Source organism: Tinamus guttatus, unplaced genomic scaffold (genome assembly GCF_059628265.1).
Source record: "Tinamus guttatus ecotype Peru unplaced genomic scaffold, ASM5962826v1 Tinamus_guttatus_pri_ptg000655l, whole genome shotgun sequence".
NCBI classification, from domain to species: Eukaryota; Metazoa; Chordata; class Aves; order Tinamiformes; family Tinamidae; genus Tinamus; species Tinamus guttatus.
The window spans coordinates 522,369-535,465 of NW_028289189.1; the positions used below are offsets into that span (position 1 = coordinate 522,369).

Below are 13,097 nucleotides of genomic sequence, written 5' to 3' on the forward strand. Positions count from 1 at the left end.
GTTGTTGGCAGGACTGGAAATTTCGGTGGTTTAAAGAAACTCCTGGTCCCACGGAGTCAACAGCAAGACTCAACAGGAGCAGGATTCCACCCAGCACAAACAGGTTCACAAAACATTCTCCATTTCCCATTTTTCCTCTTAGGCAAAAGAGCTTTAATTGCTTTTAAAATAAAGCACCTTCCTCCTCAGGCTCTTTCCCTTCAGAGACCGAGATAAAACTATAGAGGACAGAGGAATCATGCTCTTAAGTCCAGCCAAAAAGGGAAAATCGATCATTTAAGGAAAATGCTGCTTCTGCTGCAACCTGTATCCAGCCGGAGCAGTTAGGTCTGTTTTTCCAGCACTGTAAGTGTGTGCTAGCACCAGCCTAGGAATGACTCCCACCCGGGGAGAAGGGAATGTGCCTTCCCAGCGCTGCTATTTGGGAAATGTGCTGCAGGTTAAAAGAAGACAAACCCAACGGTAAGCACGTCAGCAACAGAAACAGATTGAGCAAGCAAGGCCCAGTTTTTTAACCAGGAGTGCACACTAGCTGTCCTATCAATATTAATGCAAGTGCTCACAGCAGATAAATCACACATAGTTCTACAAACGGAACTGGGTCTTGTGCGCAGCTTCTAGAGTCTGTCTCTTTACAAATGCAGCATCAGGCAATTCTGGGGAAATTCTGTTTGCTAGGCTTTCGAGGAAGCAATGCTCAGGTTAAGACAGTGGTGTCCCTTTGGAAATTTAGTTTTGCTCCAACGCATGCCGGAATTTTACCAACTTCACCAAAGCTACAGTGGCTGCACGAGTGCAGAGCTTTCCAAAACCATAGGTTCTACCCAAACTGCCAAGTCCCTGTGGGCTCTGCATCATACAATTAAAACAGAGACTGCATGAAAACAAGCAGCACGAGGCATTCAAACATGGACATAATAGCTAAAATGAAAAGAAAGTCAAACATAAGACAGCTATCCTTCATCACTTGGACCTGGAATAAAATGCTGATATACACCAGAACGCAGTGCCTGATTCTGCAGAGCAGCCCCAGCAGAGGAAGATCAAGTTCCTCAGCACCGCTCCGAATCAGGCACTGAATGAAGAAATGCCATAAAAGTAAAAACAATTTAAAAGCGCTTTTTTTTTTTTTTCCTCCATCCACCCTTATAAAAAGAATAAAACCCAACCCCAAAACATGCCCTAAAATAATTATCTTAAAACTTCCTAAAAATAAGATCAACTTATTCTGGAGGGGAAGAGGGGGCAGAGGAAGTCAGATTCTCCTAGAATCACCTATGTTTCTGTTTGCACCGTTTGGGGGTCTGCTCACACACTTACACTCATACTTAGTCTCCTGCCCGTCATTTTTTAACAGGACTATTAATACTTCTAAATTAAGGATGAGTGTAAGCATCTGCAGGACCAAGGCCACAGTCAGGAACCTGGCTTGCCATATGGAACTGCTGGACACAGCCAGAGGTCGGCACTCACACGTGTCCTGTTCAGAGTTTTGAGATCCTTGGAAATACTTTTTTCTCTTAAAATTCAGTGTGGTGGGTATGTAGTGAATGGTTCTTTTCTTTCCACCTCTAGAGCCCGCAGGTCCCGCATACAGCTCATCTTTTAAAGACAGCAAGAAAATTAATTTCCAATTAGAGCAACATCCATGAGATCGTCATCTTCTTCCCCAATCAAAAACTCCGGGCTAGCTCGGGACGGTCGCTCGGCTGAAATGATAGCACTGCTTGTCATGGAGAGAGACTGATCAGCTGAAATCGGGGATTTAGACCAGCTCTCTGGCTTAATGCTGTGAGATTTCTTCTTGTCTCTGTCCTTATCGCGATCCCGATCTCTGTCCCTGTCTTTGTCTTTCACTTTTTTCTTCTCTTTTTTGTGCTTCTTATGTTTTTCTGAGCTATATTCAGGCAAAGGCCTAATGCCGTCGTCGGAGCTGGGGCTGTTCTGGTAGGATTTCTCGGCTATGGAAGAGCCCGACTCGCTCTCGCTGTCTACGTTTTGGGGAGTGTATGCTGGTGACTTACTGTGGCTGGGCGAGCAGCGCTCGTGCTTGGGCGTAGAGCCACTGATCAGGGGGGACCCGTAGCTTTTGGAAGAAGCCATCTGAGGCCTTAAGCTATCCCCACCTCCTTCCCCGGGTTTCTGCAAAGTTACTTTGGCTTTAATACTAGGGGAGCCACCATCATGCTTGCTGATGATAATTTTGGCCACTCCAGTGCTTCCGACATTTTTGGAATCTGAAGTCTTCTTGGAAGAGTCAACAGATCCTCCGGAAACAGAGACTTTAGATTTCTCTTTGTCACTCTTCTCACGTTTGCCCTGGAATTCACCCCCAGACATATTATGTTTGGAGGACATAGTATGGCTTGAGGAATTGGAATTCGGCCCCATTTGTCCATCCATCGGGTCCTCACCACCAGGCCCACTAGTGACAACCCCATGTTTAAGTTTGTCTATGACTGCAGTCAGAGATGGCTTCTTGTTTCTGCTAGGAGACTTCCCTTTGGAACTTCCATGTTGGTTTTGGGATGAAGACATGGAAGACCCACTGGATGAAAAGGAAGATGAAGATGCTGTAGAAGAGTTTGATGAAGGAGGTGGTTTCTGAGACATAGACCCAGAGGAACCCATTCCTGAAGAAGACTTCATACTTGAGCTCGATCCAGCCCCAGACATATGGGAGCCGCCAGAACCTGAACTTATAGGTGACTTTGCTTTAGATGATGGAGGAGTACCTGGAACAGGTTTCATGGGAGAAGCAAGCTTGTCAGAACCTCCTGAGGGTCTCGAATGGGATGGGGAAATGTTTGGTTTGCTCATAGAAGGGTTCATAAGCGACGATGGCTTTCCTTGAGGCTTCATCTTGGTACTTCCAGACCCACTGCTGAGGCCGTGTTTGGTGATGGGGGAGGATCCAGGCTTTCCCACAGACTGAGCCGAGCTTTTCGACTGACCTGAACTTGAGCCGCCTTGGCTCGAGTAGAGGCTACTGCTCATCTTCGAGCCAGAAGACCCTTCTGATTTGCTGCTTTTAATTTTGCCTGAGGTTGAAGAGGAGGAGGAAGAGGAGGAGGAAGAATGGCTATGATGGCTTTTGCTGCTGGAGGAGGTGACAGAGCCACTACTCGTATACTGGCCATGTGAGGATGGTTTGCCAACAGTCACTGTTCCTTTTGGAATCTGAATTGTAATTTTTGGAATAGGAGGAGTAGCTACACCAGGAGGAGTCTGAGATCTGCCTGAACTCCCAGGAGATTTGGACCCGCCTGTGCTTGCAGGTGGGGTAAAAGGCCTGTTGGACGAACTATGAGAGGGAGATTTCCCATCCGTTTCCTGCTTCTTTCGCTTTGGAAGCTTCTCTTTACTTTTACCATCGCTGGATGGAGTCCGGCTGCGCTTCCCCGGCTTCCCGTCAAGCCCAGGACCTGCCATGCTACTTCCAGAACCATTGCCTTCTTTTACCCGTTTCTGAGACTTTTCTTTTGCCAAATCCCCTGTATTTAGTAAAGGACTCTGACCTCCACTGTGATGCTCCATGATGTCAGAGGACCCCAGAGCTTTGCTCGCAGCTGCAATAATACTAAAATCCACCGTGTCAGACTGACTGCTCCCCTTAAATTTATTTTCTCCCCCATCACTCCCTAACACTTGCACCCCCAAAGTACTTAGGGCCTGGGGTGCGTAGCCCTTGAAGTCATCTGTGTCTCCACTCTGACTACTCTCATCAAAGTATTCCTCCCCAAAGCCACTTTGACTCTGACTGTTCAACAAGTCAGGATTGAAATCTACTCCATCTGGAAAAAAATGGTTTGAAGAATCACTGTTGGGGCTCACAGCAGCATCTGCTATCAGGTCTGCCGGATCTGTGTACGGATTCTCGCTATTGCTCGTCTGAAAAACATCTGGGTCAAAGAGGGCACTTTGTGAATGTCCTGAACTAGAAGAGTCTCTTACTGGAGTACCAATGGGGGGACAGTCTTCATTAGCGGTGGGGAGCTTGGAAGCCTCCTCTGCTATATCCGAAAGGATATCAGTGACATCGGCTCCGATGCTGTCCGAACTAGAGAGTCGAACCATTCTCTGAATACTGGGCTGTGAGTGAGGTATAGGCTGCGGGTATGTAGTGGGAGGAGTGCTGCATTGGCTAGGTGCTGGAGTAATGTGAGGGGTGTCCAGGGTATCTGCAGTCATGTTGACATCAAAAATAGGATTCTGGGAGTCAACATCCATTGAAAAGAGCTCCCTCTGGAAATCGTCCTCAGTCTGATGCTTGGGCTTGTCTGCTGGGACGCGGGATTTTTTTTTCTTTTGCTTATTCACCCCAGGGCCCATTTCCATTCTAGGGGAGCCAGAGGAAGAGTTCTGCCTTTCGAGAGGGCTGCTCCCATACAGAGTGGAGAAATCCTGAGGGGGATTCTCTTTAAGGAGGTTCATGAGCATGGGGTGGTTCTTGGTGTTGCTGGCTGGTGAGGATACTGGTGGTGGTGTGTGATGGGGAGGGGTTGGACTTGAGCCAATGGTAGAGCCCACATTCCCTGTGATCTGCAACAAACTAGTGAGAATAGGGTTCTGAGACACTTTGCTGAAGTCCTCCCCATGGCCCACTGAGTCATGCCTCTCTTTCATGCTTATGCTCATATTAAACAAAGTAGTGATGGGCCCCCCAGGAAAAGTGTTGGTTGGGGTAGTGGTACCACTCATTGGATTGCTGCCTGTGGTCATGCCATACCCTGGGCTGCTGGCTGGGGGAAGGTTTTTCTTCACCATATCTTCTACTGTCTCTGCAATGAGGGACAAGGCTGGGGTGTCTGCCTGAATCGTTTCTGCTTTTCTACGAATTGCTCTCATGGTCACAGGAATGGACATACATCTGCAAAACACAAAGCACAAGGTTTAGACTGCATCTTGCTGCACTAAGCAATGTTCACTAAGGTAATTTTAACAACTTTAGGGAAGGGAAATGCCAGGATGAAAGGCTTAGTGAAGGGTTATTGTAGGCATGCACAGTTACTAGCAGCACACACGAACCACTACATTTTGGTTTATAAACAACACTTGAACAACACTGAGCAGCATCACAAAAAGATCTGGCTCACCTTTGAACAACTTTGGCAATGAAGTCATCTGTACAGATGAGAGCATCAGAAAGCCCTTTGTACAGCTTACAGTTCACATGCGTAGAATCCTGCACATCCATTACCACTGAAAGACAGGAGGCGTTTGGGAGAGATCAACATTCTGGTTACAGGTGGAAAAAAACCCTGCTATCCTTTTCAGAATTACCTACATGCTTTTACTGAGTCCACTTACCACACACTAGGGAGTCATTCACAGGGTGCTGAAAGGACACACTAAAACAGGAGTCAGAGAGAGGACAAACTTCAAACTGAAGGATCCCGGGGGAATCTGGAAGACAAGGGAACTATTAAAGATGACGGGAAATGAACTACAGGGAAAATGCTCAATACCCCCATACAGAGAAAAATAAAAGGCTGATAGAGAAGTATTTCCTATACTGTTCCAATTTCTTACTACCAAATCTGAGGAAATTATCCAGGGTTCCCTATCAACTACACATTATTTTCCACTTGATGTGGTACCTACCTTCTTTTAAGACTGTTCGCTTGACGCAGCTCCCAATGAGTGTGTTGTAAGCCACCTGATGCCTGATCAAATTGAGGATGAGAGGAACCCGTCCAGGGTGCTGGAAGGCGATCTTACTAATCAGAGTTCCTTGAAGACTTCTTCCATCTGGGAGAGGAGCATCCTTGTTCAGAAAGTAACAGTGCTGCTGTCCTGGAAGAGCCTGACAAACAATTCCTGCTTTACTCCAACTAATGCTGGACACAAGGCAAAACCAGACATCTAGGAAGGAAAGAGCAGGCTCCAAATCCAAGCAATGTCAAATCACCTTTGGAAATGACAAGTAATAAACATACTTTCCTTTTATTAAATGACAAGCATATTTGAACAAACAAAACAGCACTCAGGCTCCTCAGAAACAGACAGTATTCACTTCCTCAACTAAACTAGTTTCATACAGTACAGCATCTCTTTTGAGGAAAGAGAAATCCTCTGAAGTCAACAGGTTCTATCACTAAGGTAAGTTTTCACTCAAAGCGATGTGATTTTGCTTTATTCAGTCACACTTTAAGATCAGAGCAAGAAGGGATAGAACCTGGGAAGGCTAAATCCCACACTACTGCAGCAGAGTCAGCAGACAGATCTTAACTGCTAATATCATCCACCCAGCAGGGTAATCTCACTATTTACATTAGCTCCTCCTGGAAGGATACCTGAAACACGTGTCTGAAAGTCTTAATGTCCTGGTGTACAACATACTTACTGCATAGAAGCGCATATTGTGGTTTAAAGGTAGAGGATCAGCCTCCTTGGATAACTCAAACTGGGTGATCAGCTCGTACAAGGGCACAAACGTTGGTGTTGTGTCGAACAATGGAATACCTGAGGAAACAAAACGGCACAGACCGGTAGCACCTGGGACCTGGAAAGAGCTGGTGGGACACGAGTTACCACTGAGTAAAGGAAACCTACCCAGTTCTTACCAAAACCAGGCCACAAGAACTTGAGCAGCTCTTCTGGCATTCTTTATAAATAGCAGATTAGTAAAAATCCAGCAAATACATGACACATCTGCAACTCACCTGTGCAACCCTGCAGCTTCTGAATGAAAGCTCGAGATACTGGAATGGGTCGTGGGAATTTCAAGAAGAAACAAGCAGGAAGGTCCACACTGTTCGCACTGGTGATTGAGGAGAAGGATGGTGTCCTGAAATATTGAGTTAGTAAAATCTTTACTAGCTGCAAAACATGATGCTGGCTTCTGTTTTGAGGGCTAGACACACATTTCACTGTTTGCTCAAATATAAATAGGTTGTTTATGCATTCTTAAAAATAAAGGCACTCATGTACAGCATTAAACATCTCTGAAATGCATGTGTCTCAGCTTAAAGACAGCACAAAAGTCACTTTATAATGCTGTAACATCAAGCAGTCCCCTCCCCACTCTGACTTTAAAGGATAACAGAATATTGAATTTGCATCTAAACAAGGCCACTGAGAAAGGCCTGGCCGATACGTCCTTTACTTACCCTTTGCTGTCAACAGGATGAGACCCCATAATCAATGGTGCAATTGGAAGTTTGTACATTGCCATGGTTCCCTCAACTGTTACTGACACATTCATACCCAAAGCTCGAGGAACTGAAAGAGTAAGCAAGAAAAAAAAAGAACATAAGCTTTTAAAAAAAAAGTTTTATGAATTATATTGAATTTGTGGAAATATATAACTTCCCTAATAAAAACAGTTTTCAGTGCTCACTGCTAACACCTAAAGGGACTACAATCAAACCATACTACTGTTACAATACAGTGTGTTTTTTGTTGTTGCTGTTGCACAATTCTTAGAATATGTTTCAAACAGATTTACAAGTTTGAATTGTTCTGCAGAAAGCAAAGGAATTAATGATTTTGGACAATTTCACCCTCTCCTTTCTCCATTTTAATAGGTGTTTGGTTTTGTCAAATTCCACAACAGCCAGCAGGTTCAAGAACAGGGCCAGCTGAGCCAGCATTTACACATGTGCTTCCTAAACAGACTGCTGGAGTCTGGCTTTCCACTCTCCTCCAAGCAGGAGGAGTGCACCAGCTTTCAATGGTGACCTACCATTGTTCTCATGCAAAACAATGGGGGCTCCAGTGCCTTCTTCAAATAAATCATACGGCGAGACGTAATACTTGAGGTTCATCAGGAGACCTGTGCGAGAGAGCCTTATAAACAAGGTGACACAAGTTACCTGGCTATTCTTAACTGCCTAACTGCAGAACATCTGCAGTGTAACACACTGGGCAGAGCTGCCAGAACACCTTAAATGGGATACTGAACAAAGATGCCTTTACAGACAAAACCTGCATCTTTTTTTTTCTTTTTAAAGATGTTAATCAAAGATACCTCCACTCCTGGGCGTGAGATAGCCAACACTGCCGTGAAGAATCTTGTCGAGGGGATTTGCATTGGTGGCTTGCCTGCAAGAGAGGCAGTCACAGGTCTGTAACAAGCCAGAGCCACAGCTGAAGCCAAAATTCAGGGGTTGTTGACAGTCTAAGATTCTAGCTCAACACACACACACAGAGCTCAGCAAACACGGTGATTATCTACAGATTAGCTACATAAAACTATCTTAAGTCTCACATGGCAATGGATGAAACAGAAGCTACTTTATTTCCCCACGCATATATATATATATATATATATATATATATATATATATATATAAATTGAATTGTGCAGTTAAAAAGGTAAATTCCTGATAAACTCCAGGAAGCCCCGGGCAATTTTTCTATCACTCTGTATCATTCTCTGGCTTCCACAGGCCTTTTCAAACCTCAACACTGAACTTCTTAGCAATAAGAATGTGTCATGAGAATAGGGGATAATTCTCTGTGGTAAAAAACCACTTAATATGATATAGTACAAACAAGAGAAGACAAATTAACAAACACCAACAATACATGTTCTTACCAATACATCCCTGCCATTTTTGAGAGATCCAGCTCCAAGGACTGTAGAGCTAAGTACATTTTAGTTTTAAGTTTGCTGGAGAAAGAAAACAATACAAGAAAAATTAAACATTAAAAGGAACTGTGTGATGAAATCCAATTATAGAACTACTGGCTGATAAGCTACAATACTTAAAAGTTTTAACTTTTCATTCCACATTCCGATTTCAGATTAAATCACCCCTACCCAGTGCATACACACACACACACATCATGTTGATGGGGTCAGGAATCTCACACATAAGGAACAAATATAAGCATAGAACTAAGAGCTTGTAGAACTGTTTAATTTTATATATGCAGACATAAAGCAAATAAAGCTCGTATTTTAGACTTACTTGTCTCCTGGCAACTTATACAGGTTCACAAGCCCCCTTAGATGCTTAGAAAATTCATCGAAATTTTTCTCTCTAGAAGAGGGAGAAAAACAGTAACGTGAATTTATATTCACAGCAGATGTGAATGCTGCAAACAGAAACCTGTCTGAAAATACAGCTCTTGCTACTCACCTCAGATGTTGCACCAATTCTGGACAACTCTAGGAAGGGAAGAACAGAGAACTGTATCAGTGTCAAATGTTGTCATCTCAGTCTTTGTGCAGCACTGTCACTGCAAATATTAGGACAGTGACATTTCTAAGCACTAGTTTTTGATAAGAAGAAACATTTACAGCTATAAACCGCTACGGTTCTAGTTCTGCTCAACAACCTCCTCTGGGAGAAATTCAAACAATATCATATCCTACTAAATGAATGACTTGAAATAAAGTTTTAAAATAGTCAAGTCTTATGCTGAAAAGTTCTATTTTACACAAACATAACAAAAATGGTCTGATTTTCAGAAAAGTGGCTATGCCAACGTGAAATGCAAGGGCAAACACCCATATACGTGGAGGATGCAAGTACAGCTATTTTCTTTCAGGATGTTAGCTGTAAGCTTTTCAGTTTTAGCATTTTCCATTCACAGAGCTAAATCTTTTAAGACCAATTTCCTAAGCAACTTGCTGCTTCCTCAAGAAATGAAGTTCCCACAAACAAAAGGAATATATTTACAATTTTGCCAGTTAAAATGCTACTGAGAAGAAAATAGGGAGGAAAATGGTCCTTGCATGCATGCACTGCATTGATCATTGATCATCAGATAAAATCACAAGAACAAACTGCCCCAAGGAGGTTTTTACCTTCCACTGGAAGGAGCAGCAAAGCTGCCAGACCTAGATGAACATTCAGTGTAATCCATTTCTTCTGCTCATACAGCAGGGAACCAGAATGGCAGTTCCAAAGACAAAACAGTATCGCTCCCATGTTTTCAGTAATACATACCACAGGGTTTTCTCCATGGTGAGCCACCTTGACATCACACAGCAGCCCTGTAGGATCTAACTGGACTTCCACATAGAACATGTCTGAAGTGATGTAACATTCAGTGCCATTTGCACTAAGGTGAGATCCAAGGCTTACATACAAAACAAAACAAAAATTGCTATGAGATGCACACAAAAAACAATCGAACCAGCAGTGAGATTACGATGTGTACAGATGCACAAGAAATGCCTTTGCCGTAAAATAAAGAAGACAACCTACCCATTCTGTCTGGCTATAGACTCTAAGCGATCTGTCATGGCAGGCAGAGAAGACACTAGATGGAGAAAGCAAAGAGCAAGGCTTAGTGAACTGGGCCAGCATTTCCCCAGGAACGAGCATCAGCAATGAGAACAGGCTCACTCCCAGGGGTTCTCATACCTTTACACGTGCACTTATACACATTATCAACACCCCAAATTCAGGTAGAACAACTTACAGAGGAAAAATGAACATTCTCAGAAATACAGAGAATGGATCTTCGTGCACAATCAAGTGGAATTCGAGCACGGGCGTTTACAATAAAAACAACAGGCAATCCTGAGCGGTACGGGATCGTAACAGGCAAGCACGCTCGCGTGGACGTCACTGCACAGAGGCAGGTGCCGACAACAACGCGCAGCATTCCCACGGCTCCCGCTGCTCGGCAGCACGTACAGCGCGTGCACAGAACATACCAACCTTTTAAGGCCTTCTGCAAAGTCTCCAAACAGCTCACCAGGTGTTGGTGCCCCCCAGAGTTCATCACAACTCGCTTTTCCTTAGTCAGAAAGGAGAAAAATGACCTTTTGATGTAGCACTCACTGAGAGGGAATTACTGCAATTTTTGTTCAGTCAAGTGAGGTTTATTCAGGTAATTAAAGGCAGATTAGATTTCATCCCCAAATTACATCCACGTTTTGATTTTTACATGACAACAGTATCCATTTCGGAAGCAGGTAACAAAGCAGCCCTGGAACTGATTTTGCTCTTTAAGCAACTTGCTCATCTGGAAGAACAGACTGCAATACTGCAGTAACTTTTTAATAGGCGTAAGCTGAGAGTTATACAGGAAGAGAGAGAGAAATAACCAGATGAGCAAACTTCCTGCCTTCTCTTCCTTCCTCCCTCCACCCGGAAATCTACGTCTCCAACACAAATTTGACTAAACCCACAGCGATCTCTGAACACCACTGAAAAGGGAGCAAAGTGCTTAACAAAATAAAACAAAATCTCGAAGGAGCAAGTGGCAGAATGCGCAAGGCTTCTCCCGGCAGCCCAAACGCCAGGTCTGACCCTCTTCCTGGGCTCCCTCTTCCCTGGGGCTGTGAGCAGAGCACAGGCTCTGCAGGCACACACACATCAGCCCCAAAACTGCGATCTCTCAATCACGGCAGCCCAGCAGGAAGCTGAGGCTTGGCCAAAAAGTAAAATGCTTTGAAGAGGCCTGACAAACCACCAATAAAATCATTCCTGAACATGCTCCTGAAACCCTCCCGCTCAGATCCCAACAATCCTCACCATGACTTGACGGACTAGCTTCATGGTTTCTGTCCAAGGTCTGTTTTGGTTAAACTTTGCATGGAGTCTTTCTAAGAGGGAACTCATCTTATTCAGCTTCTCCGCCTCTATAAGACAAACCATAAAGGAATATTCAGAGAACTGCGTCACGTTTAAAGCTTTACCAATGGAGCAAGCGGGCAGTTGTAATGAAAACACACCAAGGACTGGTGTCGTTGTGCTGTTCTGGAACCCACCAAGGCTCCCTACATTGCGATATCAATGGCTGGCTTTGCTCTGCCTTCAGGAGTGCCTTGCAGATTGGATTCTGGTCAACCCTTATGAAATGCTTGTCACGTCCCAAAAGTATCAGTTGGGGCTGTACAAACTAATTTTATTGTACTTTAGAAAGCTAAAGTATCTCCCTGAGGATTAGCTGGCATATTCTTCCCCAGTACATAACAGAAAACATGTACATAAAAAAGAACGGTAGTTTCCAGGGCACTAAAATGTGGTATTTCTATTGCTACCCCATGACAGCTTCTCCAACAGGGTCATCCTCTGCCCAGCCCGACAGCCACGGCTGCCAAAACAAACCCGTGGCTGGCAGCACGGGGCGCGGGGCAAACAGGATGGGTGCAGAGGGAAGAACAGCCCGGTGGGAGCTCGACCCTGCCGAGGGGCATGTGCAGCGCCTGGCACTGCCCCCCTCCCCGCACCGCGGAACGCCGTTAAACGCCTGTTAGACGTTCCCAGACACCGTAGCTCTCGGCTACGCTGAGGGGGGCGGCAGACATGGGCTCCACTTGGATATTTGTCTTTATTATAAACGGGACGAGCCCTGCAGCGCGCGGGAAGCCGCTTGCGGCCACGACGGCGGGGAGAGCCCAGCCAGCGCCGCCGGCCCCGGGGTCTCGCGAGGCACCGAGGGCCCAACCCGCGCCGGAGCCGCCCCGAGCCGCGGAGACGGCGGGAGCCGCGGGCCGGCCCCGCCGCCGCACTCACCCTCGGCGCCGCCCGGCGCCGCCTTCATGGCGCGGGCGGGCCGGGCCCCTCGGCGCCGGCCTCACGCGGCGGCGCCCGCCGCCATCCCAACGGCCGCGGCGGCGAGGCGGGCGCTGCCGCGCTCTCGCGAGAGGATGCCCGCGCGCTCTCGCGAGAGCTGCGCAAGGGGCGGGGGCATCTCGCGAGAGTGGCGGGAGTTGGAGACGGGGGTGGCCCCGGTCCCGTTCGCAGCGCGGCGGGACCCGCCTCGGTAGCCCCCTCTGCCAGGGCTCACCCGCGGGGAGCAAAACGTATCTATGAAAACACACAGCCCTAAAATACGTGCGACCTCCCGCCAGGCCAGCCCGGGGGCTGCTTTCCCCGTCCGACCCCGTAACGGAGCTGCCCTTTCCGCCGCTCCCGTTTACACCCCCAGTTTCGGGGCCGGTCTCGTAACGGCCGGGCCGGTGTCCCGAGCCGGCGCGGGAAAGGGCAGCCATGCGCGCGCGGCCTAATAAAGTTTTGTTGAGAGCGCGCGGCGGAAGGGGGCGGGGAATCGCCCGCTCCCGGCGGCGCCAATAAAGTTGGACCCGGCGCCATGGCGCGCGTCACGGCCGGCCTCGCGTGGGGGCGGGCCGAGCTCTCGCGAGAGCAGCCGCGCGCCGCTTCCCTTCCTCTCGCGAGGGCGCGGCG

General features: G+C 46.7%; 2 protein-coding genes across 2 annotated transcripts in view; one reads left to right on the top strand and one right to left on the bottom strand.

The window, feature by feature from the left end:
- The window catches only part of PSMB3 (proteasome 20S subunit beta 3), a 226,566-nt gene that overhangs the window by 169,701 nt on the left and 43,768 nt on the right, over positions 1–13,097 (top strand). The window lies entirely within an intron of this gene.
- On the bottom strand, positions 1,381–12,465 carry MED1 (mediator complex subunit 1). The gene is made up of 17 exons (XM_088536260.1): positions 12,426–12,465; positions 11,442–11,548; positions 10,623–10,701; positions 10,164–10,218; positions 9,903–10,035; positions 9,090–9,118; positions 8,919–8,990; positions 8,543–8,617; positions 7,973–8,046; positions 7,688–7,777; positions 7,113–7,224; positions 6,666–6,790; positions 6,347–6,465; positions 5,605–5,806; positions 5,311–5,406; positions 5,097–5,202; positions 1,381–4,870 (listed from the first exon to the last, which is right to left on the bottom strand). Exons 1-17 carry the CDS (start codon positions 12,451–12,453, stop codon positions 1,624–1,626), a joined length of 4,749 nt encoding a protein of 1,582 aa, XP_088392386.1. The 5' UTR covers positions 12,454–12,465; the 3' UTR covers positions 1,381–1,623.

Bases quoted from the DNA above. Each gene is read 5' to 3' on its own strand.
- MED1 (XM_088536260.1), bottom strand. From the start codon at position 12,453: ATGAAGGCGGCGCCGGGCGGCGCCGAGG. The intron at 10,702-11,441 runs GTGAGGATTGTT...TTTCTGACTAAG, and splicing joins AGCTAGTCCGTCAAGTCATG to GAAAAGCGAGTTGTGATGAA. The intron at 4,871-5,096 runs GTGAGCCAGATC...TGTGTTTTGCAG, and splicing joins ATTGCCAAAGTTGTTCAAAG to ATGTATGTCCATTCCTGTGA.